Raw genomic sequence first — 26,921 nt, 5'->3', positions numbered from 1 at the left:
GAAATGAGTGATGAGTTCACTTAGCATCATGACTGGTAAAGCTGGCTAACATTCTGGAAACTAAGTGTGCTGCTCAGTGTTTTACAAGCAGCCAGATTAGTGCTTGGGAATTAGCTGATAAGCTTGTCCTAATACAGAGAGCCTTTTACTCCACCAAAAGTTCTGTGCTTAGCTTGTTATTTTTTGCTGAGAATAGATAAACAGAAGTATCCCATCTTTACCCCTAGTCCTATTTCTACCTTCCTGGACTGTCACTTTCCCCTTTCCCACCTGAATTTCCTACTCCCTACTGGCACAATCGATCATTTGCAACCCAGTATCTGGTCCAGTACTTGCTTTCAGGCCCTCATTTCCTGACTCTCTTTCACCAGGTTCTTGATAGGCCATCGTTGGTTCAGCCACAGCTCCACCAGACCAATTGCCCCAAAGCAATGATACTGGCTATTGCAGGCCTGCTCCCTGTCAATGCTGACTCCTTTCCCCCATCCTTCTCTTCCCACCCGAGTGCTCAGGCCCTACTTCAGGTTCTGGCCTTCTGTTCCTTCCTCTGCATTTACAAAGCAGCAAGATCACGCCTGCAGCTGTTGCAGCTTGGGTAGTGTGAGTAACACACGGAGGAGAGTGCAGACAACAGGAAGGAAGGGCTTACAGACAGAAGAGAGATTGAGAATGGATATGGAAGTGCTACAAAAAACATTTGTAAGCCATCTCAAGAGAGCAAAGGAATGGAAGGTAAACAGGTAGAGATAGAGAGAGTTGGATAGAAAATGTTTGAGAGTTAGAAAAAGTTTGAAAGTGGAAGACAGCAAAAAAAGTTCTTACAGGAAGAGAAAGATGAGATCTTATTTTCTGTTGATTACCACACTGGGAGACCCGCAAGTAAAATTAAAAATGGAGTAATGAAGCTGAAGTTATATTCCATTGACAGCAATCAGGAATAGTCTCTGAAACATGCACCTTCCACTGGTAATGACAGAATACCAAACCATTACCTCGTTTCTCCACAGCTTGAATGCACTTCACCACAAAGTTTGGCACAGTGTTGTTCTCCCGCTGGCACAGATCCTCCAAAACGCAGCCAAATACTTGATCTGTAAAACACAAGTGCATAATGCTGAGCCTCTAACCATTAAAAGACCCACGGCAGCCTTTCTGGGCTAACACAACCGAAATTGGAAAAGCCAGAGAAGTGAATGAGCATCAGAGCATTTAAAGCTTGGCCAGAGATAGTGCTGTAAACTCTACAGATATACCAATGGTACATTATCTCACAGAGTGTATATGGTTACATGTACACATTCCAAACTACATTAATAAGGCTGATTTATTCAAATCAGACTACAGTTACCTTAACATAAGAAATGTATACATACTTGTGTACTTAATCCACAATTCATATATGTACAAAATAATTGGCTCTATCTTCAAACTAGCATCAGAAAGTGGTGGCCTGCAGGAATTTGAAGAAATAAATACCTACTTACCTGGTCTTGAAAATTACATTGATGCTTCCATTTGTCGAAGCTACTTGGGGCCTGTATGGAAGGACTCCTGCAGGCCCCTGTGAAGTGTAGCTCCAGCGTATTCAAGGAGGCCATGCCCCCTTTGTTACAGCACACGCTGCCATAAAGCAGGTAAGTCTAAAGGGCCAGTGAAATTAACAGACCAGGGAGAAGGTAAGTGTCTAAAGTAAGTGGATAGGGTTTGAGGGGTGGGGGCGTCGGTTGGAGCTGCTGTGCAGGTTGGGGGGGAATGGGGAAGGGGAGGGGGAGGGTCTAAGGTTGGAGGCGGAGGTCAGTCGGAAATCCAGAGGGGTCATGGGGTGGGTCTGAGGTCCGGGGGCATACTGTGGGATGGGGTGGGTGTGTGTGTGTGTAGTGTGGGGGGGTTTGCTCTGAGGTCCGGGAGGGCTGGGTGGGAGTCAGAGGTCCAGGAGGTTTGGGGTAGTCGCAGGTTGAGGGGGTGTCGAGTCTGGATCTTTAGCATAATTACCCAGAAGTAAGAAAGGGTTTTAATTCTTCTAACTTTTTCTGGGTAACTATTGGTATAACCCCAGTGGAACCATCCGAAGTTTGCAGTTTAAACCGAATTTAAACCCAGTGCAGCGCAATTGCCCAAAGGAAGTGTGTGCTTGTAGGGTAAGTAAGTTTTACAGTAAGTAAAAATATACACAACCATAAGAACTACAGAAAGCAAAACGTGTCAACATTTATACATTTTTGATGTGCCTCATAATCTTTCAGTAAATCCGTTGCTTTTGTTCCAAGTTCCCATATGTCTTTGCCCACTTTATAAAGTCGCAGGAAATAAAGCACAGCAGGAGGACATTTGGCCCATCACACCTGTTCCCAGTAAGGTCTTGTGTTACTATGGAAACACTAGGGCTATGAAACATTGCAGACTGGCTGGTTTTGGGGTTTTCCTGTCCAAAGACGAATGCACAGCCCTCAAGCTGTAACGTGGTGACAAGGCGAAGACAGATCAGTAAGGTTGGGGGTGAGAATCGGTCAATGACTATGCCAATTTTACATTCTTTTCTCAGTTGTCAGGATGCTCGATTTAAGACAAGATGGCTGGCAGGGATGGGTGATCTGTGGAATCCCCTGTGCCCTTTAATTGTTGCTATGCAGCCTCATGCTCTCTCCCTTACCCTGGGTGTAACCCTTTTCCCTCACACTCTGCAGGGTTGGTCTCCGCAGCAGGGATTTTTTTTTAACTTGGTCTTCACTTTCTTGTGATCCGCAGCATCAGTAATGCAGGGTCTAACCTGGGAACTTTCCAGAGGGATTCCCCAGCACATCTTTGAGGTACCCACCCAAACTTGACACTGGGGAGTTTGGAAGATACGGGCCAATGTATATGACCACATTAATATTCATAATATACACTTACCAACCCACCAATTATATTAACATGATGGGTGATTGTGTACTAACGTACCTACGTGCATTAATATGATAAAGACACTAATAGTGTCTTGACATTAACATGAGGGGAGGCAGTAGCATAATGGTAATGTCAGTGGACTAGGAATCCAGAGGCCCAGGCTAATAGTCTCCGGATATGAGTAAACTCCTATAACGGCAGCCTTCTCCAGTTCCTACTTCTTATACACTTACATTTTTATGAAAGCCACCTGACATTTCCTGTGCCAAAATTATTTTTCTCCGGTATGTTTTGCTGCCTTTTGTGTTGTGCTTTTCCTAGTGTTTCCATAGTAACACAAGACCTTACTGGGAACAGGTGTGATGGGCCAATTATCCTCCTGCTGTGCTTTATTTCCTGCGACTTTATAAGGTGGGCAAAGACATATGGGAACTTGGAACAAAGAGCAACGGATTTACTGAAAGATTATGAGGCACATCAGAAATGTATAAATGTTGACACGTTTTGCTTTCTTTAGTTCTTATGGTTGTGTATATTTTTACATCCTCTATTCATCTGTTTGAGACAGGATGTCAAATACTGACCATTAACTCACTACAACGCAGTGATTAATTCGTAAACAGGGAGGGCTGTGAAACCTTGCAGACTGGCTGGTTTTGGGGTTTTCCTGTCCAAAGACGAATGCACAGCCCTCAAGCTGCAATGTGGTGACAAGGCGAAGACAGATCAGTAAGGTTGGGGGTGAGAATCGGTCAATGACTATGCCAATTTTGCATTCTTTTCTCAGTTGTCAGGATGCTCGATTTAAGACAAGATGGCTGGCAGGGATGGGTGATCTGTGGAATCCCCTGTGTCCTTTAATTGTTGCTATGCAGCCTCATGCTCTCTCCCTTACCCTGGATGTAACCCTTTTCCCTCACACTCTGCAGGGTTGGTCTCCGCAGCAGGAATTTTTTTAACTTGGTCTTCACTTTCTTGTGATCTGCAGCATCAGCAGTGTTGACCACGGAGTTCCTGTGAGTGCCTGAAGTAAAGAGGTCAAAAGGAAGAGTTAATTCTGACGTCACTTCCAGTACAGCAGGAGCAAGGTAGTTCAAAGCATAACACAGCAAAGCCAGGGAGCTGCACCAATCTTTGCAGCGTCAAAAAGCAACAAGTTTTTGTGATGTTTCAAGGTGGAGATTATCTGTCCAACCTGCTGTGTTTCCAGCATTTTATTCATTGAATCGTACAATACATGAGGAGGCCATTTGGCTCATCGTGTCTCTGCCAGCTCTTTCAAGGAAGTATCTCTGAAAATTTTCTCCTTCAAGTATTTTGAAAGTTATTATAGAACCTGCTTCCACCACCCATTCAGTCAATGCATTCGAGACTTAACGCCTGGTGTAAAATCAATCATCTCACCTCCCCTCTAGGACTTTTCTCAATACGTAAATCCCTGCCCTCCGGTTACAGACTCTTCTGCCCAAAGTTCGCACTAAGCTGGGTGCGTGCACGGCTATTCAGTAGCTTGAAATGTACTGCACAACCCTTGTTCTCTGAGAAATAATGGGTGTGCACAGCCTTGTAAAAAGAGTGTGCACCGAAATAAGCGGGCCACACACAACTCAATTTTACAGGGAACATTTGCTCCTGATTTAATTATTGTTTCCATTCCAAATTTCCAGTATTCACAGCTCAGTCCTGGGATTCCAAGGGATGTCGTGGCATATGGGGAGGGCTTCACAGCCAATTAAGTATTTTTACAGGGCAGTTCCTGTTGCAAATTAGGGAAAAATTATAGTCAAAATACATTCAGCAAGATCCCACAGATAGCACTGACATAAATGACCAGATAATCTGATTTAGTAAAGTTGTTTGAGGACTAAGCACTGACCAGGACTGCTTTGCTCTCCATTGAATATTGCTGTGGGATCTTTGATGTCTGCCCGGGAAGGAAGACGAGGACTTTGGTTTAATGTCTCGTACAAAAGATGACATTGCCGACAGTGCGGCACTCCCTCAGTACTGCGCTGGAGTGTCAGCCTTGATTTTGTGCTCACGCCTCTGAAGAGGGACTTAAACCCCCAACCTTATGATGCAGAGAGGGGAATGTTTTGGAAGGATTTCAATAAGAATGACAGCTGGAACAGATCACCAGGAAAAGTGAGATGAAACCAGGATACTGGACTCATTGGAAAAACTGCTGGGCACGGGTGAAGAAAAGATGGAAGGGTTGGAATTGTGGGAGACCACGATCAAATGAGCTAGGGGGCCTTCTTCATCCAAACTGATCTTGTGATATAGCAGTTCTGAGGTAAATCATGACTTGGAACTACATTCTGTTCCTTTACTGTCGCTGGATCAAAACCCTGGAACATGCCCCCCAACAGCACCATTGAGTGCACCTCCACCACATGGCAGCAGTGGTGACTCACCACCACCTTCTCCAGGGCAAATAAGGATGGGCAATAAATGATACCCACATCCCATGAATGAATAATAAAAAAAAAATAATCAGCAAAAATCTGAATGCAAATTCCAGACAATAAGCAATTATTCCCCTTGGGTAAATTATTGTCAATGGGAACTGGCTGCATACATGTATTGAGCAATGTGGTTGACTCTTAAAAATGCCCTCTGAACAAGGGCAATTAGGGATGGGCAATAAATGCTGGCCTAGCCAGGGATGCCCACATCCCATGAATGAATAAAAAAAAACGCACAAAAAATGAGGAAGGTCAAGAGTGAATCTGCCACACTTGTCAAATTCCCAGGAGAGAAACAGAGTGGTTTGTCAAAATGGCTGTGGATCTCCAGCAGCACAGACCTAATGAAGCAATATTCCAAACATTGTGAGAAGATAGTGGAGGGAAGAGAGGAGATGATCTGTCCACTTGTGGAACTGGGGATTGGTTTTTTGGGTAGTCAAGTTTAATTCTGTGAAATAAGAATTGGAAATCAGTCTGTCGTTCCACCATGGCTATTGGTAAATAAATAAACTCTACAAACTCTTGGAGAGACTCACTACGATTTCTCTTCTCATCCTTTTCTTTGCTGTTGTATTTCTCAGGTCCGGCTAAGTCGGAAACAGCATCAACTTCATCTACGCTGACTGAGTCCAACTTAAATAGAAATCAAAAGAGAAATCATTGAGACAATGCCAATACTCTTGAATAACACATGTTTATGGAGCAGCTTCAGTTAGCCACTGTGATAGGCAGGACGTTGGATGAGGACATGCTCTGCCACTGCCAAACCTATTCTCGCATTCTACTAATTGCCTGAAGGCCGGGACCAGCCTTATGCCTGCCATATATGATAATAATAGACAAATGAGGAGAAGCAGATAAAAATATCAACAATCCTGCAGCTGGGAGGACATTCAGGATCAAAGGTGCAAAAACACCTCCCAAATCTGCAACATCTAGTGGGAAAAGGACATTAGGCGCATGGGAACACCACTACCTCCAAGTTCTCCTCTAAGTCACACGCTATCCTGATTTGGAAATAGCACCTGTTTCTTCAACATTGCAGGGTCAAAATGCTGGAATTCCCTACATAACAGCATTCTGGAAGCACCTTCACCACATGGGCTACAGCACTGGACATACACCAATAGGCCCAACCAGTCCACACCAGTGTTCATGCTCCACTTCAGCCTCCCCTTCTCTTTCCCCATCTAAACTTACTACTGTAACCACTTATTCCCTTCTCCCTCGTATGCTTGTCATGTTTTCCCTTAAATTCATTGATACTATTCACTTCACCTTCTCACTGTGGTAGTGAGTTCCAAATTCTCACCATTCTCTGTTGAATGACGAGGGGTTGAATTTTATGTGGCCCAGGAGGACATGTTTCCCTTGGGGGCGGGCACCAAAATCGGCAGCCTGCCCACCATATTAAAATGAACAATTAAGGCTTATTTAGGGTTGTTATCAAGCCTACTGACCCTGACAATGCACTGCCCATGCCATACCCCTTAAGACTAAACCCCCACTCCCTTCCCATCCACTCCCTCCCTTAAACACACCCCTTCTCCCCCACTGCCCCTCTCCCCAACCTTCCTAAATCCTCCCAGCCCAGGATCCTGGACTTACCTGCTCCGGGGATCCATGACCTTGGGTCCTATCTCCATAGCAGTCCCGGCAGTGGCCACTGACCGGGACTGATGGAGCTGCCAGCCAATCTAATTGGCTGGCAGCTCCAGAGGGCGGGACTTCCACCTCAATGAGGGGAGGAAGTCCCACTTGTTAATCAGCCCCACGCCTATGGGGTTTCAGGGGGTGGGTTTTAGGGGGGTGGCCATGCCTTCTGCCCCCATAGTCTTCCGCCCAAGCATTCTTCTGAATTGGATTCCTTGGTGACTATCTTATATTAATATCCTCTGGTTAGGTTTTTTCCACAAGAGGAATCATTCTCTCTGTATCCACTCTAATCAAAATCTATACTCCCATTAGGCCATCCCTGAGCCTTCTTTTCTCAAGGGAAAAGATAGTCAGTCCTGTCCTGATATGTATATCTACTCATTCAAATATCATCCTTATAAATCTTCTCTGCACCTTCTCCAGTGCCTTTATATCTTTTTTGCAATATGTGACCAGAACTACATGCAGTACTCTAAGTGTGGTCAAGGTTCAATACAGTTTTGGTATAACTTCCCTAATATTCATTCATTCCCTCTAGAAATAAAGCTAAGTTCTAAACGAGGACTCACCACCACTTTCTCCAGCACATTTAGGAATGGGCAATAAATTCAAGCCTTGCCAGCAACACCCATACCCCAAGAATGAATTATTTAAAAAAATTCTTCGTTGCACATCGTAAATATATACCAATTTTACAAAATTGGAAAATCTAAGTGACAGCTACTTCTGGAAAGATACTTTTCCAATTAATTCAAGCTATTGAACACTACTAAGACTTTCTAAACTGTAGCCTTGACGACCAGCTTGCAGTTTATCATAGCTGCTGGGAAAGAGTCAAAGACCCAAGACAAATTTTTTTTCTAACATTTGAAACTCAAAGAGAGTCCAGGTGCTCCCAGAATTGGCCTCCAGACCAACCTCCCATCAATGAAGCTTCTGAACACACGAGCACCCTGCTTCACAGAGCAGTTGGGAGGGAGGAGGGGACCTTAATTGGCAGGGCTTCAGGAGGGAAGGATATGAGATATATTTCTCAAATACATGGCCTGTAACAATTGTTTCTAGTGGGGCTCTTGGAGATTTTAAAAGACGCTTTCCTTTGACTTGTAGACAGTAAATACACTTCTGGTGGATATTCCCTGCCCACAATATTCACTGTATGTAAAAGATGTCTTACTTCATTTTCAGTCACATACCTGTTGATGGATACTTTCATTGATCATCTTATACCAGTCCCCGATGACAGACTCTGTATCATACTGTATGAGATATTCTGAACCCCTTCGGGTTTTCAACTGAAAATAGAAGTACACACTGTTACTATCCTGAGTGTATAAAGCTGAAATACCTGTCTGGAGGCAACACAGGAATTACTTTGTGTTGAACACTCAAGTACAGGAAGGGAAAATTCTTTGATGTTCCCACTCCTGATCACTGAAAAGCATCTCCTATCAGTTTTAGCTGTGAATCCTTCTCCACAGTACTGAATAGCCCAAAAACCATCCTCCCTTGCACATTGAGAATGGTCAGTTGGATAAGGCACTGGACAACTATGGAATCTCTTTATAGAACCTTACAAATGAATAGAGAAAAGAGCCATGGTACAAAAATTTGGGGCAATCTTGTCATTCGTCTGCCATAGCACATCTAAAATTAATCGTACGGTTTTATTTATATTTCTGTGGGAAACATTTTGGCTCCAATATATGTCAAAATTTTGCACTTCATGTCCAGGGGAGACCTGAATAAAAAGCAAGCGGGTAGACTCACTGGTCCCGTAATCCCTATCAGGAAAAACATTCGGGGAAACCACAATCAGGGAATCGGCATTAAAGAGTTGCACCCATATTTCCAACCTGCTCTTTCTTAGTGGCTCCTTGCAGGGAGTTTGAGACAAGTGAATGTACCCAAACGAGAGGAAAGAACTTGACATACAGTTTGGCCACTGAGGCACAGCACAGTTCTCCGAGCAGCCATTTAATTAAGGACAGTGGTCTGCCCAAAGAACTGAGGGTGGAATTTTAGATGAATACCCAATGTCTGAATCCATGATTGGAAAAGAGACTTTAACCTTAAAACAAATGTTTGCGATGCAGCCTGAAAGTGGAGGATAAAGGTTGCCAATGTTAGACAAAGATGTTTGCCTTCAACTCAACAGACAAAAAAAATCCATTTTAATCACTTTTTCACAAGGTCCCGTTTCTCGTTTAGCAGTTTGTTGGGCAAATGTTTCAATGAAAACTAGGATGATTTGCACCCTTTATATGAAAAGCGCACCTCCTCACCTCTAACACGTTCTTTTTGCTCGATTTGTCCCTTGTTGCCCATCCGATACTTGCTCGTTTCAGCTCAACCGTATATTCAGGTACAAATTGGCCAACTGCTTGTTTCTAGGCAAAGAGAGACATTCGATATGAAAGAGGCTGAACTTCAACTCCTGCCATCCTGACACTTGTTTCTGTGTGAATTACCCTCTCTTCAGGATGGTATATTGCTTTTATGAAAAAGCTGTGAATTTTAACATGTCACCTCCTACCTATTGAGATGAATGATTCACCAAGCTTATTGACATTCTGCCTGCAGAATACTGTTGGATGTCCCTGACCTGAACTGAGAAAGGGGTGCTTTTTTTCCCTGAGGTGTGTCTGAATTAAGCAGTTTCTAATTGAGGATAATTTTACTTGTGGACAGTGGTGTAAAGTGGATGATAGTGAATTGGCCATCATGACTGGTTGCACCAGAATTGCTTTGACATCAATGGGAGAGGAAAATTAGGTGTGGCATATAATAGTATAATGGTGTAAACACTTATGTTTCAAACGTGGCATTGGTAACTGTGTTACAGGTGAAACTGGATATCAATGAGCCCATTTCTTGGGCCTAAAACAGGCAAAATGAGGCCCAAAATCACGTCATGATCTTCCATGCCTGACTGATCCCAGAATTGCATTAGGTAAAGCTTAGTTGGCCAAGGCACCCACCTAGTTGAGGATTGTAGGATCCCGATATGTAATTGGACAGGTTCTAGGTACAAACTCCAATGGAAGCTGGAAGAGTTTAACTAGCAGTTATTAAAAGGGTCACCAGAGGCTGCTGAAAAATAGCCCAAAGGCTTTGAAAATGTTGTGTGTTTTGTGTAGTTAACTAGTATTCCTCCTAGAACCACAAAACAACTATGGGCCACTGCCAGTCCAGGGCCATCCCTATTCAGTATCACCTCATCCCACTGGACCCTACCTGAGGGTCTCCAGGAGCATCACAGTTGGCCCCAGTTGCTGCCATTGATAACAACAAGCTGCTTCCAGATACCCGCTTGGTGCCTGCAGCCCACCAAGATGAGACCAGGTACTGCATTTGGCTTTATGCCAAGAATGTACAATCACTCTGCTGACATACCATCCATTTTGGGTGCAAGTTCAATTTTTTTTAACCATTGATTTTAAATTTTCCCATATTGGTCCGGAGTTTATTTGATTTTCCCAATGGATTATGTGGTCATGAGGGAAGAAATTTTCAGTCATGATGCTCTCGCCATTATAGTATGGGGAAGAGTTTAACCAAGAGTCTTCAGTGTGGGGAAGGCTTGTTGGACCAACTTTTCCTGCTCCCCAATTTTATATGCTCCGAGAGTGATCGATGATGATTGAGAATCATGTTCTATATGGGCAACTAGGCTACTAACTCCACCTTGTCTCATAAAAGGTTCATAACATAAATCAAATGTTATCTTTATATCCAAGGCAAGGTATAACTGTTAATCCATTGCAAAATGGGAAACAGAAAATACAACATGGGAAAAGCTCAATTGAAACAAAAAAGTAATTTTAAACTTTGCTCTGGTAACCTGGTGAAGTGGAACGCCATTGTTTTATTCTGAACCGACTGTCCCTAATCTCAGCAGGCCACCTGTCCTTTAGTGAACTTTCAACTCCTTGTGATCTACATTGAAAGGCTGCCTATTTCCACCTCCTTAATATTGCCTGATTCCATCCCTGCCTCATTCAATCCTTATAAAAACAAAAAAACTGCGGATGCTGGAAATCCAAAACAAAAACAGAATTACCTGGAAAAACTCAGCAGGTCTGGCAGCATCGGCGGAGAAGAAAAGAGTTGACGTTTCGAGTCCTCATGACCCTTCGACAGAACTTGAGTTCGAGTCCAAGAAAGAGTTGAAATATAAGCTGGTTTAAGGTGTGTGTGTGGGGGGCGGAGAGATAGAGAGAGAGAAAGAGGTGGAGGGGGGGAGTGTGGTTGTAGGGACAAACAAGCAGTGATAGAAGCAGATCATCAAAAGATGTCAATGACAATAGTACAATAGAACACATAGGTGTTAAAGTTAAAGTTGGTGATATTATCTAAACGAATGTGCTAATTAAGAATGGATGGTAGGGCACTCAAGGTATAGCTCTAGTGGGGGTGTTTTTTTTTATAATGGAAATAGGTGGGAAAAGGAAAATCTTAATAATTTATTCCCTGTCGCTTGCCATTTTAACACTCCACCCTGCTCTCTTGCCCACATGTCTGTCCTTGGCTTGCTGCATTGTTCCAGTGAAGCCCAACGCAAACTGGAGGAACAACACCTCATCTTCCGACTAGGGACTTTACAGCCTTCCGGACTGAATATTGAATTCAACAACTTTAGGTCGTGAGCTCCCTCCCCCATCCCCACCGCCTTTCTGTTTCCCCCTTCCTTTTTTTTCCCCAATAAATTATAAAGATTTTCCTTTTCCTACCTATTTCCATTATAAAAAAAAACACCCCCACTAGAGCTATACCTTGAGTGCCCTACCATCCATTCTTAATTAGCACATTCGTTTAGATAATATCACCAACTTTAACTTTAACACCTATGTGTTCTATTGTACTATTGTCGTTGACATCTTTTGATGATCTGCTTCTATCACTGCTTGTTTGTCCCTACAACCACACCCCCCCCTTCCACCTCTCTCTCTCTCTATCTCTCCGCCCCCCACACACACACCTTAAACCAGCTTATATTTCAACTCTTTCTTGGACTCGAACTCAAGTTCTGTCGAAGGGTCATGAGGACTCGAAACGTCAACTCTTTTCTTCTCCGCCGATGCTGCCAGACCTGCTGAGTTTTTCCAGGTAATTCTCATTCAATCCTTTGTCAACTTCCGACTCAATGATACCAATGCTCTCCTTCACCCTTATAAGCGTCAGCTCATCCAAACTTCTGCTGTCCATATTCTATCCTACATAAATCCAATCACCCATTATTACTATCGGCTCCTCCGCTCTCCCAATGCCTCAAATTCCCATCTTCATGGCTAAATCCACAGAATCCTGTCTTTATTTCTCCATCTCCTACATCCCTACAACCACACTCCCCACCCCCACCCAATGCCTCAGTTTCTTTGACTCTGGCTTGTTGTGCAATCTCCCCTGTCCCCCACTCCCTCATCTCCCCACACTGGCAGCTATACCTTCACCGGCTTGGGTCTCATGCACTGGAATTCCCTCCCTAAATGTCTCTTCATCTCCCTTGAACACTTTTAATCTTCCCCCTAAAACATGTCTTTTTGAGTAAGCTGTAATTGTCCCCCCTCTAATACCCCCTTTGCCTCAGCTTTGTCTGGTTGCATTCCTGAGAAGCACCTTTGAAGTTCTTCTCTATAGGCAGAATTTTACTTTCCCCCACTGGTGGATTTGTAGGGGTGGGGTAGGGGGTAGAGGGAAGAGTGTAAACTTTCTCGAGTGGCCTTCCCACCCGCCTCGACCTCTACAATTTTACACTTGCTTGGGCGATGCCTAGGTCAGCCCACCTGCCCTTGAGGCCAATTATTGACAACCTAAGGGCCATTTGCTGCCCAGCCTCCATTTTTAGGCTGGTGGGAAGAGGTCTGGGAGCGGGGGAAGCCTGAAAATAAACCAGGTTCAGGCCTTAGGCAGGAAATGGAGGGGGTGGGGGTTACCTCCATCAACAGCCTCATTTTAACATTGGACATCTCCTGATAAGGTCTGACCCTTGCAGGGGCTCCCTCATCACCCCTCCTGGTCTCTCTACCGATAGCCCAACCCCCCCTCTGACTAGTCCCGTGGGCCTCACATCCCTTCCCTGTCCAGAGACCCCCACACTTTCCTGGCCCTGGTTTCCCAGGACTTAGGCTCCAGGGACTGCATGCAGTCCGAGTCCTGTCCACTGCAGCTTCTGGTGCTACAGGGACTAGAGCAATGCCGACCAATCTGATTGGCCGGCAGCTCTCTGAGGTGGGACTTCCTCCCGAGTGAGGGGGCAGAAGTCACGTCTCCAGCCAATTAATGCTTGTTGGAGCATGAAATGGCTACAGGGCAGGAAGAAGTAGCCTTGTTGTGCAGCAGGTAGCTTTGCTGCCTCTGAACCAGCAACTCTGGGTTCAAGTCCCACCCTAGGACTTGATGGCAAATGGAAGGTGTGTTCATAATGTGGCCAAACAGGTTGATTATCAATCAGTAAATCCTTCCAACACACATAGGTGGTAAGAGTGGGAAAGATTCCTCGACAGTCAAGTGATGGAAAGAACGTTAGGGCCTTTCCCAATACTATCCATGGCTCCAGGCATGTAAAAGTGTACATTGTCACAGTAACCTGGACTCCTTGAATAAAGTGCACGCCAGGCAGTATCAGCAGGGATGTGTTCTCACAGATGGTGGGAAGGGAAACCACCAACTGCCCCCCACCCTAAAAACCCTGGTCCATGTTACAGGTGCTATATAGAGGCAAGTTGATGATCTAGCTGCTGATAATGATAATGGCAATGCAATTTATGCAACAATAATCAGGTGGGCTTGACAACGGCCAGCCAATCCCTCCTTTCAGGTTACAGTCCAGATGGTGAAGTTGAAAATGACCCCTATCAGATTCACTATTTCTATCACAGTTTATGTTTGGGGGATATTCCAGATGAAATCTTGTTACCAGGCTGCCTGCGGACTGATTCTTGGGATCTTTATAAAACGTCAGAATTCCACCTTGCAGCACAGTCCATGAGGATGCCCAGTTCTTCCTAAATTAAAACACAAAGGTCAATGTAGTTTGTGTGATATGTTTAAACATACAATAGAAATGAGAAGCACAATACTAATCAAGCTGACAGGTTTTCAACAGCTTTCTTAAGTATTAGTCTAGGAGTCAGCATGAGTGAACATGAGAGACCCTCGATTTAAACAGCTCCTGTCAGATGCAGGGGGAGGGGAGATTTCTTTTGGCTGTTGGTTCTAGTAAAATCATGAATGTTATGTTGGTTATACACCAACACAGAGCAAAGAAAGGAATCTCTCCTCCTCCTGCTCCCTACCCAAAGACATATTGACTGTTCTTGAGAGCTTGGCAAGGTTTACACTTTTGAATGGGACCGAATGAAGTATTAAAATATATAAAAAATATATAAAAACAAAAAACTGCGGATGCTGGAAATCCCAATGAAGTATTGTTGTATGATTTAAATTTCAGCACAGAAGGATATAATTGGGCCTGCAGCAGGGCTGGGGCCATCCACTTGAATTCCATTTCCCTGATCTTTCTTGAAGGATGTTTTGAGTTAGATTTTCCAAATTATCAAATGCATCTTCAAGGCTGCAAGTGTAAATGGAAAATGGCAGGTCCCTGGAGGGCTTTCATCAGTAGCATGCAGGAAATTGGAAAATCAATCTTTTGGGCTACTGTAACTTAGTGCAATTGAATGAAGTTTAACAGGTTAACTAAAATGATGAAAGCCCATTGGCATTTAGGAGTGTTGGAATGTATTAATTAGAGTGGATAGGGTGCAGCTAATCATGTGATGTTGGTGATATTCAAAGGTGGCTTTAGACTAATCGGTTAATCACCAGCATTCAAACTCCAGGACTTACTAAATGGACACATCCTGATTACTCAGAATGAAAAATGCTTGGTGATTGGAATATTTTGTTTTTAAATCTTGAATGGAGAGGATCCAAGTACCTGTGAACTGCACATCCTTGAAGGTTCACTCTGGATGGCAGTGTTGTTCACTTACTGAGGAATGGCAGCAATTCCCTGCAAGTTCCTTGATTACAATATATTGCAGTAATCAAAGTTCATTAATAAAATCATGCACAGGAGTAATGTGGATTAAGGGATAGGTTTTATGGGTTAACGCGCCAAGTGCAGAGTTTCAGAAGAAAGGTGTATATATCAGGAAACTAGGCACAAAGGTCAGTATCCTGATTTGGAGGGGCATGAATTTTCATGCAGTAAAACCAGGTGTTCTGTGCCCCTGCTAACCAAAATTACCACAAGCTGCACAAAGTTCTTTGCTGGGACACTAAAGAGTAGAACTAAATCCTACAGTCTACATAAAAATGTGGTTGTGCGGTGATGGGCTAGATTGTTCCTCCCAGAGCAGAAAACAGAAATGGAGACTGTTTCCAGATGTCGAACCCAGTCCCACAGGGATTTTGTCACTCATTGTGATTTTCATAGGGATGCCTTCTTAATTGGTCTGGAGACAAATTTACCATCCTATTAAGGATGTTGGAGGGTTCTCAGAGCCTGAGGGCCAATCAGAGGCCTTCCAACTTCAGAGAAGCACAAGGCTGTATTAGTGAGAGGGTAATTCAATATGAGGTGCCCTTTTTCCAACTGTCTTAAATCTTTAATTAGGAAATAGATTAAGCAGTCTCAGGGCAGTCTGTGTCTGCTTCTACAATCTGACTGGCAAGGAGAGCCTCTAGGTCTTGCTTGGAGCGCTGGACACCCCCAACCCCCCCCACCCCACCCCCCCCTAACCCCAGCCCCACCACCCCCAGCCTGCTGCTGGGTGCCCATCTTCAGGCACCTAAACTGGCTTCCACTATCTGCGGAGCCTGGAGACTGACTAGAAAATTCCTTTAATTGGCTTCAATTAGGCTTTTAATGACCATGATTGGCCCCCATCACATGCAGTCAGGTAGCCCCACTGGCCCCCAGATCCTGCATCCCTAAAAATGGCCCAGGGGTGGGATGGAGCTGAGAAACCAACATGCCAGCTACTGCAGCTATTTTTAGCTCCCAGCTGCCTCCAATCCTGGCCCGTGGGGACAATATCCAGCCCGTTATCTTTCTGTCACGTGAAATGCTAACTTGAGTCGAAATATATTTAGTGTTGGAAAGTTTAAGGTAGTGATTCATGGGATAGCTTGCCTTTACTGTGAAACTTTTCCCTAGCAAACACATGTAACACCACCACCTGCAAGTTCCCCTCCAAGCCACACACCATCCTGACTTAGAACTATATCGCCGTTCCTTCACTGTCACTGGGTCAAAATCCTTGAACTCCCTCTCTACCAGCACTGTGAGTGTACCTGCGCACACGGACTGCAGTGGTTCAAGAAGATGGATCCACCACCACCTTCTCGTGGGCAATTAGGGATGGGCAACAAATGCTGGTTTAGCCAGTGACATCCACATCCAGTGAAAGGACAAAAAACAGTTGGGCCACAGTTACAAGACTAGGGCTGTGTGGGGATCGGACTTCAATATGGTGGTTAAGCCAATGTTTAAGACAAGTTGCTATTTGAGAGCATTTACCTCACTCTCCTTATGTCCAGTGGGATTAGTCATTGAGTTACTGAGCCATTCACACCAGCAAGGTTCCAGGTTTGATCCCTGATCTGTTGCAAAGTAGCTAGTCTCTGCCAGGTTCTTAATTCTAAACAATACCTATTACTCCCTGTTAGAAGAGAGGGTCATCGAATGAAGGCAGAATTGGGCTTGGCTGTGATTAATCATATGTTCAAACAGCCAATGCTCGCATATGAATAACAGCCTTCCAGCTTAGATAATGCCATAAGGAGCACTGTCTTTGGGAGAAGATTGGAGGGAAGAAACTTAGTGAAGAATACTGAAGCGTACAGAAAAATAATCAATGAGCATTTTCTGCATGAAGCTTCCTACAAGAATCATTGATATTCACACTGTTTGACATTTCCCTGAGGTTGGCCACTGACAAGCCAGTCTCCCAGCTAGAAAACCTGAGCCAGACTATCTACCTCGAACTTTACTTTCAAGGTGAAGGTATCAAACATTATGGTCAGCCATGTGGCTCCATGCTTTTGGGGGCTACAAACCAACCAAAAGTATTGGAAATAAAGACTTCAATAATGAGTAAAAAGTCCTGTTTGTGGGGAGTAACTCTGAGTAACAGGAGCAAATGGAAAGTGGGGTTAAGCCCTGGCTAATGTGTGCAAAATCCTGAGTAATGAGAGTAAAACCACTCAGTGATAGATGTAAAGTTCTGTGTATCAGACTTAAAGCGCCAAGCTATGATAGTAAAATCCCTACTACAGGAATAAAGCCCTGAGGAACAGGGGTAAAGCCTTGAGTAATGTAGTCTTTATTTGAAACACCTCCGCATAAAGGAATTCTTGGCATGGTGTCACCCTTCTGGTATTAGAGACACGTTGGTTGCAATCTATGAGAAAGGAAGGTTATAAATGTAAAAGTCAAAAATACCATTTTAAAACTATGTGCTATTCAGGTTAAAAAAATTCTGCCAATTTTCCACCGAATTAGGTGAGTGTCAAAATAAAATATGTCAAGAGTGAAATAAAATAAAAAATCTATGGAATAATCGATACACCCAGTGTCACGTCACAGAACTGAAAGGAAACATGCTTTAAAGAATTTGTTTTAGTCTTCAACTGATGTTATTTACACTGTGAAATAGAGAGACATCTGACAAAAGGAAATGCAGGAAGGAAAGAGTCTGTTATAGCGCTTTAATAGCTGCACGCTTATCATAAAAGCCACCTGAACATTTGTGAATTTAGCCATGAGTTTATTTCCAGAGCTGGTGCAGCTACAAAACCCCACAAAAGTTTTGAGCCAACTCAGAAAAGCTTCTTACCTGATGCGCTTCCCATTATCTGCCACCTTGGCTTTGTTTAGAATTCCAGCTTTGTCCAGTGATTGAGACTAAACAATGTACACAAAAAAAAGCAAGTGAGTACATGCTGAAATGCAGAGCAAGGAAAGCAGCCAAAAGATCCAGTCCCATGCTTTTCTTTGCTGCATCAAACTCCCCGGTGAACAGCTGCATTATTTGGTGAACAGAAAATAGCTACAGGCAAGGGATAAATGAAAGCTCAATACATCAGCAGCAATGTTCCTCAAGCCACAAAACATTCCTGCAGTAAATGGAAAGAACCTGCATGATAGTCCCAGGCAACAGCAAATTACTGGCTTGAAAAGGCATCAGGCACAAGGTAGAGGTTACACTTAGAAAAGAACCAGGTATAGCTAAAAATTCAGAGATGTAAAAAGATGTCACCAGCATGCAGGATCCCTTTGAAAATACCATGCATAGAAAGCATGCTTTGAGGGGGATGCAGCTGCGTGTCATACATGGGTAATGGGATTAGTGTAAAAGTGCATCAGTGTGAAGAATGATTATGACCTCTCTCACAAACAGGAAACACTAACGTGCGGGAGCAGAATTTCAACACGGTTCCCAAGTGCAAGCTCGGCACTGAAGTCAGACGCATTTCGCCTGTGAGTAGCAAATGATGCCTTAAAGAAACAGAAGAGAAGTTAATTCACATCAAAACCGCTCTCGCTCAGCTGCTCATGTTCACATCATATGGCAAATTTGTACCTGCTTGTGGGAATTTTGAAACAGGGTATGGGAGGGCAGAAGAGAGGGTCCCAAAAGCGAAAGACTCTAGTCAAATCCTGAGAGCATTTGGGGATGATTCTTGATTGTATGTTTAATTATGTGCAGGCAGAGGGTATTAAATGGGGTTTCGCTTGAGCACATATAAAGAGACACTCACTGAAACCTTGGGTGGTTGAGCTAGGCGGTATATGCTTGTAATGTTTCACTTTGTAAATAAATCTAAGACTGAGTAAAGATAGGTTGCAGCATCATCCTTCACCAACTGAAATACACCAAAACTTCTTATAATAAAAAAAAATGAGAGAATATTTGTCTGTATTTTTGGACCACGATTGAAATCTCATGAATGATCAGCTTGGAAACCTGGGATCTCTGAGAACACAATCATTGTAGTCTCTGTGATATGTCCAGTATTTAGCAAAGTCGCACAGTGGGAATGTCAGGTACTAAATGGAGCGAACTGTGTTGCAGCCTTCTTCCTGTCATTTTTGAAGGGGTTTTGATTCACTGAAGTATATTTTTTCAACTCTCTTCAGAAACTCATTAGGGGGATGATGTGAGACAGTTCTGTTGAAACGCCCTGGAATAAATTCCACACACACAGCACCAAAAACAATAATTAGGCATTAACCCAATTCAGCATGGGCTAGATTTTCCATCTACAGTGGACAAATATATATATCATTGCATAATCCCAGGCATTTTAGGGAAAATAAAATCTTACTCTTACTCTGTATCTACTATATTTTGTCTTACAACACATCACACAATACTGATCACCTAATGACTGTACTCAACGGTATGCATCATTTGTGTTTGACTCAAAGTCCATTTATATATGCCTATATCTGAGTCACAATTTGAATTCATTGTTAACTGGATGACCCATAATTCAATTCTCCATACATAAGTACACATCTTGTTCGAATGGGATAGTCCCAATACGTGTTTTACATTTTAAAACAATTTATTGTTGAAATTGCACCATCTCTTACCAAACACAGCATAAAAATATCATTCTTTAAATGTTCAGAAATGGTTGCCAATATTCTGACCCAATTCAGGCCAGTAACTGATCAATAAAATGGTTGTATTTGAGCCCCCAAGTTCAGTGGCTTCTTGGCATCTCAGTTGAAGTGCTCAGAGAAATTAGAACTACACAGAATCGATTTTGGGTGGCTTCAGGGTTCTGGCCTCTGGTCAATTCTTCCCTTCCTTCATCCCAGTATTGGTAGCCAGGCCATTAGGTGTCTAAATCCTAAGGTCTGGAATTTTCACCTTAAAACTTTACTCATCTCTCTCCTCTTTTAACAGGCTCCTTATACCCTCCACTTTAACCTCACTTTTGGACACTACACCTAATAGACCCGATTTTAACCCATTCAAACCCACCCACTTGCACAGAGTTAAAATCAGGCCCAATGTCTCTTTCTTTGGCTTGACGTATTTTTTTTGTCTGATTATGCTCCTTGGGATGATTTATTACTTTAAAGTTCCCATATAAATGCAAGTTGTTAAATAGTCAAGGTGTAGCGTGTCTAAAGTTATAAAAGTAAATCCATTGATCCAGCATTTTGAAAAGGAACACGAACCAGAGGATCTGTCTTGAGCTGTTGCTTGAAACAGGAAATTTCAGACACAGAAAGAGACCATTCAGCCCTCGTATCTGCGTTAGCCAAAGAGGAGTGGTCCAGCCTGATCCCATTTTCCAGTTTTGGTTCATATCCCTATAGGTTACAGCACTTCAGTGTATATCCAAGTGTTCTTTTAAAGTGGATAAGTGTTTCCACCTCTACCACCATTTCAAGCAATGAGCTGCAGACCTTCATCACCCTCTGGATGAAAACATTTCTTCTCAATTTCTTCTAATCATTCTGCCAATTACATTACATCTATTCCCCTAATTACTGATTTTTCTGCTAAGAGGAATAGGTCCCATCCTAGTCACTCTATCTCAGCTCCTCAATTAAATCTCCTCTCAGCCCCCAGTGCTTCAAAGAAATCAACTCCAGCCTATACAATCTGAAATCATAGCTAAAATTCTCCAGTCCTATTAACACCCTTGTAAATATCCCCTATACCCTATCTAGCATGATTACATCCTTCCTGTGATGTGCTGACCAGAACTATATGTAGTTCTCTAGCTGTGGCCTAACTTGTGTTTTATATAGTTCTAGTCTAACCTCCCTGTTCTTATATTCTATGCCTCGGCTAATTAAAGAAAGTATTCTGTATGTTTTCTCAGCCTCCTTATCTACCTGTCCTGCTACCTTTAGGGATCTGTAAACATGCACTTCAAGGTCCTCCTGTTCTTTTACACTTCTCACCATCCAATAATTTATTATGTATTCCTTGGCCATTTTAGCCTCTCCCAAATGCATTACCTCAAACTTTCTGAATGAATTCCATTTGCCACTTTTCTACCACCTGCCCAGCCTATCAACATGTCTGCAACTTTCTTTCCCACTATCAACTACACGGCCAACTTTTGTATCATCTGCAAATATGCCCCCTACCCGTAAGCCAAAATCATTTGCATAAATCATGAGACGTAAGGGACCTAGTACTGAATTCGGCAGAGCCTCATTGGAAACAGTCTTCCAGTCACAAGAGACAGCTGCCGACCATTACCTTTGCTTCCTGCTACTGAGTCAACTTGTCCCTTGCCCTTGGAATCCCGAAACTTTTATTTTTCAGATCAGTCCACTATGTCTGACCTTGTCAAAAGTTGTGTCAAAATTCACATCAAATGCACTAGTCTCATTGAATTTTTTGAGAAGGCAACAAGGAGGGTCAATCAGGTTAGGCAGGCAAGAACTTCCCTTAGACTATCCATGCTGACTGACCTTGATTGATCTATGCCGCTCTAAACGACAATTTATACTGTCCCTTGGAATTTTTTTCCAGTAGTTTGCCCAAGAAAGATGTTAACTGGCCTAAACTGGTCTATCCCTTCCTTCCTATTTAAACACTGGTACAACTTTAGCACTCTTCCAATTCTCCGGCATCAAACCTGTCGGAGAGGATTAAAAAATTATGATCGGAGCCTCCACTATTTCCTTACTTACTTCCCTTAGCAGCCTAAGATACACTTCATTTGGGCCTGTCGATTTATCTACTTTTGATGATGCTAAAACCCATGATTCCTCCATATTGTCTCTTTTCGGGAAGGCCTTCCACAGTAAGTGCCAACTGGGCACTTAATTGGGCAGTGGAGGGCATTCCCCAGGATCCAAGAACCCTGGGGGCAGAAGATTCCCCCACCCACTCACCGAGAACTGCCAGCTAATCAGAGGCCAGCAGCTCTTCACTGCTTGGCAGCGCCTCTGGGGAGGTGGTGGCTGATGCCGTGTTATACCCACCCGAGGATCACTGAGGGGGCACAGGTGGGTGATAGTGGGAGGGAAGTAGTGGACTGCGGTTTGTGTGGAAGAGGGTGGTCCGCAGCAGGGGGCTGGCTCTCAGCAGGCCCCCCTTCCCGATGCCAGGTCCCTCGACCAGGTACTGAGTGCCTTTGAACCCCCACCAGAAGCCCACAAGCAATTCTGATGAGGTTAGCTTTAAAGGGGTTCCTGCATGGCGAGCCCCCAAGCCGGCCAGTGGTGGAATCCCAGTGATGGCAAGATGAGACCCTTAAGTGGCCCTATTTATCCCACCCAAAGAGCAGAAATGAATGCCCTCCTCTCCCATTGCGTGTTTGGTGGTGGGAGTCATTTAATGAGGCAGGAGGGTGGCGGGTGGGGACCCAGCTGCCTTCCCACCACTGCCCTAATTTAGTCCGTAGTGGGGAAGCCTATGGGTGGATTTCCCATCCTGCCGCAATTAGCACCCACTTAATGCCAAGCTTCTCTCTAGGTTTCATCAGTGTTCTGGAGTTGGAGATGTTTGATTCATATCCAGAAGGGGTTTTGTAGAGCCAGGTGGTGAGTTGGGGGGGTGGTTCTTGAAGGTCTCCATGGATGAGGAGGTCCAAGTTGCTGCTGGCACGAGTTACTTCTCTGCACCTCAGAACTGGCCCTGACCCAGCAAACATGGTGATCTCACTGGTGCAGCTGGCATTGTACGTGAGCCTGCTGCTCTACGATATTACTGAGGTAAAGTCATGATGAGGGTGGTGTGAACCGAACCAACCAGATTGACACACTGGCACATGTTCATTTGAACTGTGGCCACGACTGGCCCATGACCAGCAGCCAGTTTTCAGTGCAAGTATAACGTGACAAAATGGTGAAGTTGTCAAATTGCAGAAGTTGACATGGTTCATGAAAGAAGCATAAATCAGAACGTTTGTCAGGAACTGGTGAGATGAATTAAAAGCAGAACACAAGACTAGTCCTTAATGAGGTCAGAGGATAACAATCTGTATCCTTTTCCAAGAGCTTGTAGAAGATAGGGCAAGCTGTCCTCGTTACACCATCCATGCTCAACTAAGGATGGCATCAGATTGAAGGAAAACATGCACAATGCGGCAAAGATTAGGGGGAGCCCGGAAGATTGGGAAAATTTTGGAAACCAGCAAAGGACGACTGAAAAAATAATAAAAAGAGGAAGGAATTGGATTATGAGAGAAAACTAATAAAAAATATAAAAACTGATAGTAAAAATTTCGACAAGTATATAAAAAGAAAAAGGGTAGCTTAAAGTAAGTGCTGCTTAGGGGTTGAGACTGGGGATCTAATAATGATAAACAAGTAAATGGCAAAGACTTTATACAAGTATTTTATAGTAAATGGCAGAGACTTTATACAAGTACTTTGTAGTAAATGGCAGAGACTTTATACAAGTATTTTGTATCTGTCTTCACAGATACAAAGGATGACACAAAATTCATTCCAAGAATAGCAGAAAATCAAGAGGCAAAAGGGAGGGAGGGTCTTAAAACGATCGCTATCACTAGAGAAAAGATTACTAGGAAGACTAAAGGCTGACAAGTGATGGCCTGAATCCTAGCATCTTGAGTGCCTGCAGAGAAAGAGGATGCACTGGTTGTAATCTTCCAAAATTCTCTAGATTATGTTGGGGTGGTCAGTGTGTGTGTGTTTGGGGGGGTGGTGGTGGGGGTGGTGGTTGGGGTGGGGGGGGGGGGGGTGGTGCTGGTGGTGGTGGTGGTGCGGTGTGGCAGGGATAGACAGGAAAGTGGAGTTAAGGGCACAATCAGATTAGCCGGTGATCTTATTAATTGGTGCAGCAAGCTCGATGGGCTGAATGACCTATTCCTGCTCCGATTTATTATGATCCTATGATTTACATAAATGTGAAGAAAACTGCTCTAAGGTCCCACACACACTTATCCTGATGCCAGTCTGTGTTATATCCCAGCAATAGGGAATGCAGTCAAGATATTTTAGCATACCCATTTGCTTGCGTTTGTTCATCATGGTGTGAATAATCATGCTGGGTAATTGATAACTTTACACTAATCCCAGGTCAAATGTACCAGATTCAAAGAGAACATTCCATCCTGGCTCCAATTATTTAACTTTACCCCAATTTGACTCCTTTACTGCCTTCACTAAGTAAAAATGGTCATCATCACACATACTAGGGACAGGATTGTTAATAGCTAAATGCCAGTTTACATTTTAGCCCATTCCCCCCTTCCAAAATATCTTTTTAATTGGGACCTCTGGGGACAGTGGCATGGAGGTGGGTGGCCATCAATCCCCAACAGCAACCAAAAATTCCCATGCGCTGTAGTCTTACTGGACTGAACCCACATAGAACTCTTACAGCAAGTAGACAAAACAGTCTTCCACCTTGAGTTTGGATTTAAACCCAGGAGCCAGAGGTGAAAGGTCAGCATCTAACCCAACCATACCACCAAGACCCAGTCAATAAGGGTTCCTAAGGCTAAAAACTTGCAAAGCTCCATGCAGAGACTCATCACTGTACTCACCTTCTCCTCAGTATCCAAGCGCACAGATAGAACTGGTTTCAGTGTATTGCCATGACGCCAGTTTGAGAAAACAAAATTTCCTTCTTGGTCCACCCCATTCCCTCCACTAAGTCGATTGGAAGGAGTTCCATACTAGAGGAGGGGTGAAAACATCAGTTATTCCTCTTGTACAAACAGGGTAAAATAACCTAAAGAGTTGTACGTGTTACATGTTATGTTATGGTCTGAGTAAATGGAAAACTCTAATTTCTCAACTACCCCCTGTGAAGGCATAGATAAACCTTCCTCATGTGGAAGGAAAAGGGTGCAACTCCAGTTACACGAGGCAATGGGGGTGGTGGAGGGGGTGGGGTGGAGGTGTTGGGGTGGTGATGGATGATGTGCATGAGCACTGAAGTGAAGCAGCGAATCTGGGGTTTCCATGGAGATGCAGACTTGGCTGATCTTGGCTTCAATTTCCAGAAGTCCCAGCTGAACCCAGCCAATTCCACCAGCAGGCTGTTGGGTGGGAGTGGGAATTTAGTGGCAGGAAGGTGCACCCAGGGACCTGAGAGACCCAACCGTGGTGCCCAGTGCCAGTCAGGGGCATGGTTTCCTTGTAAAGCCCAAAACAACTGTCCTGCTTTTCCAGGCTCAAAAGGAAGCCTTGGATTAAACTTTACAATTTAGCTGCCTGGGCCTCATCAGGCCATTGATGCCCCCTTCCAGCACAAAACCATCATTGCTCCCCCACTCCCAGCTCTGGCCAAAATTGCCGTCGGATCCTAATTGCATCATCAAGATCCGATTGGCGTATTCAGGGAAGAACTCCATCTCCTTCCTGTGGGTGTCCTGCTCAATGTAATTGGTTAACATCAGGACATGGAGGGAAGGCAGCGGGATCAAATTGGGTATGTGACTGTCCTCAATTTAACTGTGTCCAACTTCTGCTTATCGGTTGGCTGGGTGTGTGTGTGTTGTGTGTTGTGTGTGTGTGTGTGTGTGTGTGTGTGTGTGTGGCGGTGCAGGGGGTTAAATGGGACTTTATCGCCGAAGTTCATGAATAGTTGTTGTACTGGAGGGTGAGCAGCACCTTTGGAACGGTACTCCAGCAAGGAGTCAATGCCTTGATGCGAGGAGGAGAGAATAGGAGAGATTTTCATAACACTTAAAATAAACTTTAAGCCAGAACAATAAGTGGATAAAATCACAACACATCAATAGTTCCCAAATGATAACAATGACCATAGTTACAAACTAATCAGTATTAGTGAGGACAACATTGGATACAAAATCTGGTTTGAAAAATAGGACTTTTTATTAAACGAGCACAAGGAGAAGGGAGTACCGGGTAGGACTGGATTGAATCACTAAGACCAAAATATCTAACAATTAAGGTCTAAACTAACCTTTAGGGGCTTTTGCTGAGTGAGAGATAATCAGCACCGGTCAGATGCTATTCCAAACCTGAGGAAATCTGGGTGGTGGTCCTGGAAGATCCAATCCCAGCCCCTTAAACTGCACGGTGATATGCCTGGAATCTATCTAGGCTGTGGCCATTCCTCACAGCAATCCATGTCAATCTTACAGTAGGTGAATTAAAATACATTGCCATTACTGTAAGATCCCTACGGTCTAGTGAAAAACCAAAGCACAATCTGCAAACTCATTAGAGCCCAAACCAGAGAAACCCAACCAACAATGTGACTGGATTCTGGGGAGTGTTTGCAATGGCAACTAAAAAACACACATCACACTGGGCAATATAAAGCTCCAGTTAAACAAGGCAATAAACTATAATTTGGACTCATTTGTTAGAATTTGATGCCCCTCCCAGGAGCAGGCTGTATGGCTTGGTGGGAGGGGAGCACCATGCCTGTTGCCTACCCTCCTCCACTAGTATCTTACTGGCAGCCGGGAAGCGTTGGGCAGACCACCCACATGCCCTTGGACCAATTGAGGCCCTCAAGTGGCCAATTAATGCAGAGGCCACCTTACTCTGGAATTTTCAGCAGGGGGAAGCGGGGGTATGGGGCCACCACCTCTGCCTAAAATTCTGATCGCTTTATTTATTGTCTCAGTGACCTTATGAAGTGCTCCCCTTGTTACAGTAAGAGTTCTTGCCATACTTAGTCTCCCACTAATGGGCACTGATACTCCCAGTGCACAAGCTACAAATCTGCCATGAATCTAAATGTCCAACACTCATCACCTCATTAAATATACTATTGTTGCTTGGCTATCTTCACATACTTCCCTTGGAGTGAACAGCGTGACATAATGGAGGACTCCTCAGGCTGACTAACAATCTGACAGGCTTTGATATAAATGTTCCTTTGATGGCTGGAGACATCTTTATATCAGCCCATAGAGAGGCTAGTCCTAAGCAGCAGGGGAATTTTATGTATTCCCACAATC

The 26,921-nt window shown here is 43.9% G+C and overlaps 1 protein-coding gene across 6 annotated transcripts in view; it reads right to left on the bottom strand.

The window, feature by feature from the left end:
* Positions 1-26,921, bottom strand: part of LOC121269049 (rho GTPase-activating protein 27-like) — a 201,565-nt gene that overhangs the window by 19,280 nt on the left and 155,364 nt on the right. For 5 of the 6 annotated variants that reach the window (XM_041173457.1, XM_041173456.1, XM_041173460.1 and 2 more), the window contains 9 exons: positions 24,525-24,656; positions 18,436-18,522; positions 17,861-17,928; positions 13,933-14,020; positions 9,299-9,403; positions 8,210-8,308; positions 5,894-5,990; positions 3,782-3,910; positions 993-1,091 (listed from right to left, as the gene is read on the bottom strand). In XM_041173457.1, coding sequence (XP_041029391.1) covers positions 993-1,091; positions 3,782-3,910; positions 5,894-5,990; positions 8,210-8,308; positions 9,299-9,403; positions 13,933-14,020; positions 17,861-17,928; positions 18,436-18,522; positions 24,525-24,656 — 904 coding nt within the window. The remainder of the gene's footprint in view (positions 1-992; positions 1,092-3,781; positions 3,911-5,893; positions 5,991-8,209; positions 8,309-9,298; positions 9,404-13,932; positions 14,021-17,860; positions 17,929-18,435; positions 18,523-24,524; positions 24,657-26,921) is intronic. The other variant, XM_041173458.1, reaches the window with a different exon arrangement.

Source organism: Carcharodon carcharias, chromosome 23 (genome assembly GCF_017639515.1).
Source record: "Carcharodon carcharias isolate sCarCar2 chromosome 23, sCarCar2.pri, whole genome shotgun sequence".
In the NCBI taxonomy this organism is placed as follows: domain Eukaryota; kingdom Metazoa; phylum Chordata; class Chondrichthyes; order Lamniformes; family Lamnidae; genus Carcharodon; species Carcharodon carcharias.
The sequence above is the reverse complement of the archived record's forward strand: the minus strand, read 5'-3'. Positions and strand labels throughout refer to the sequence as shown.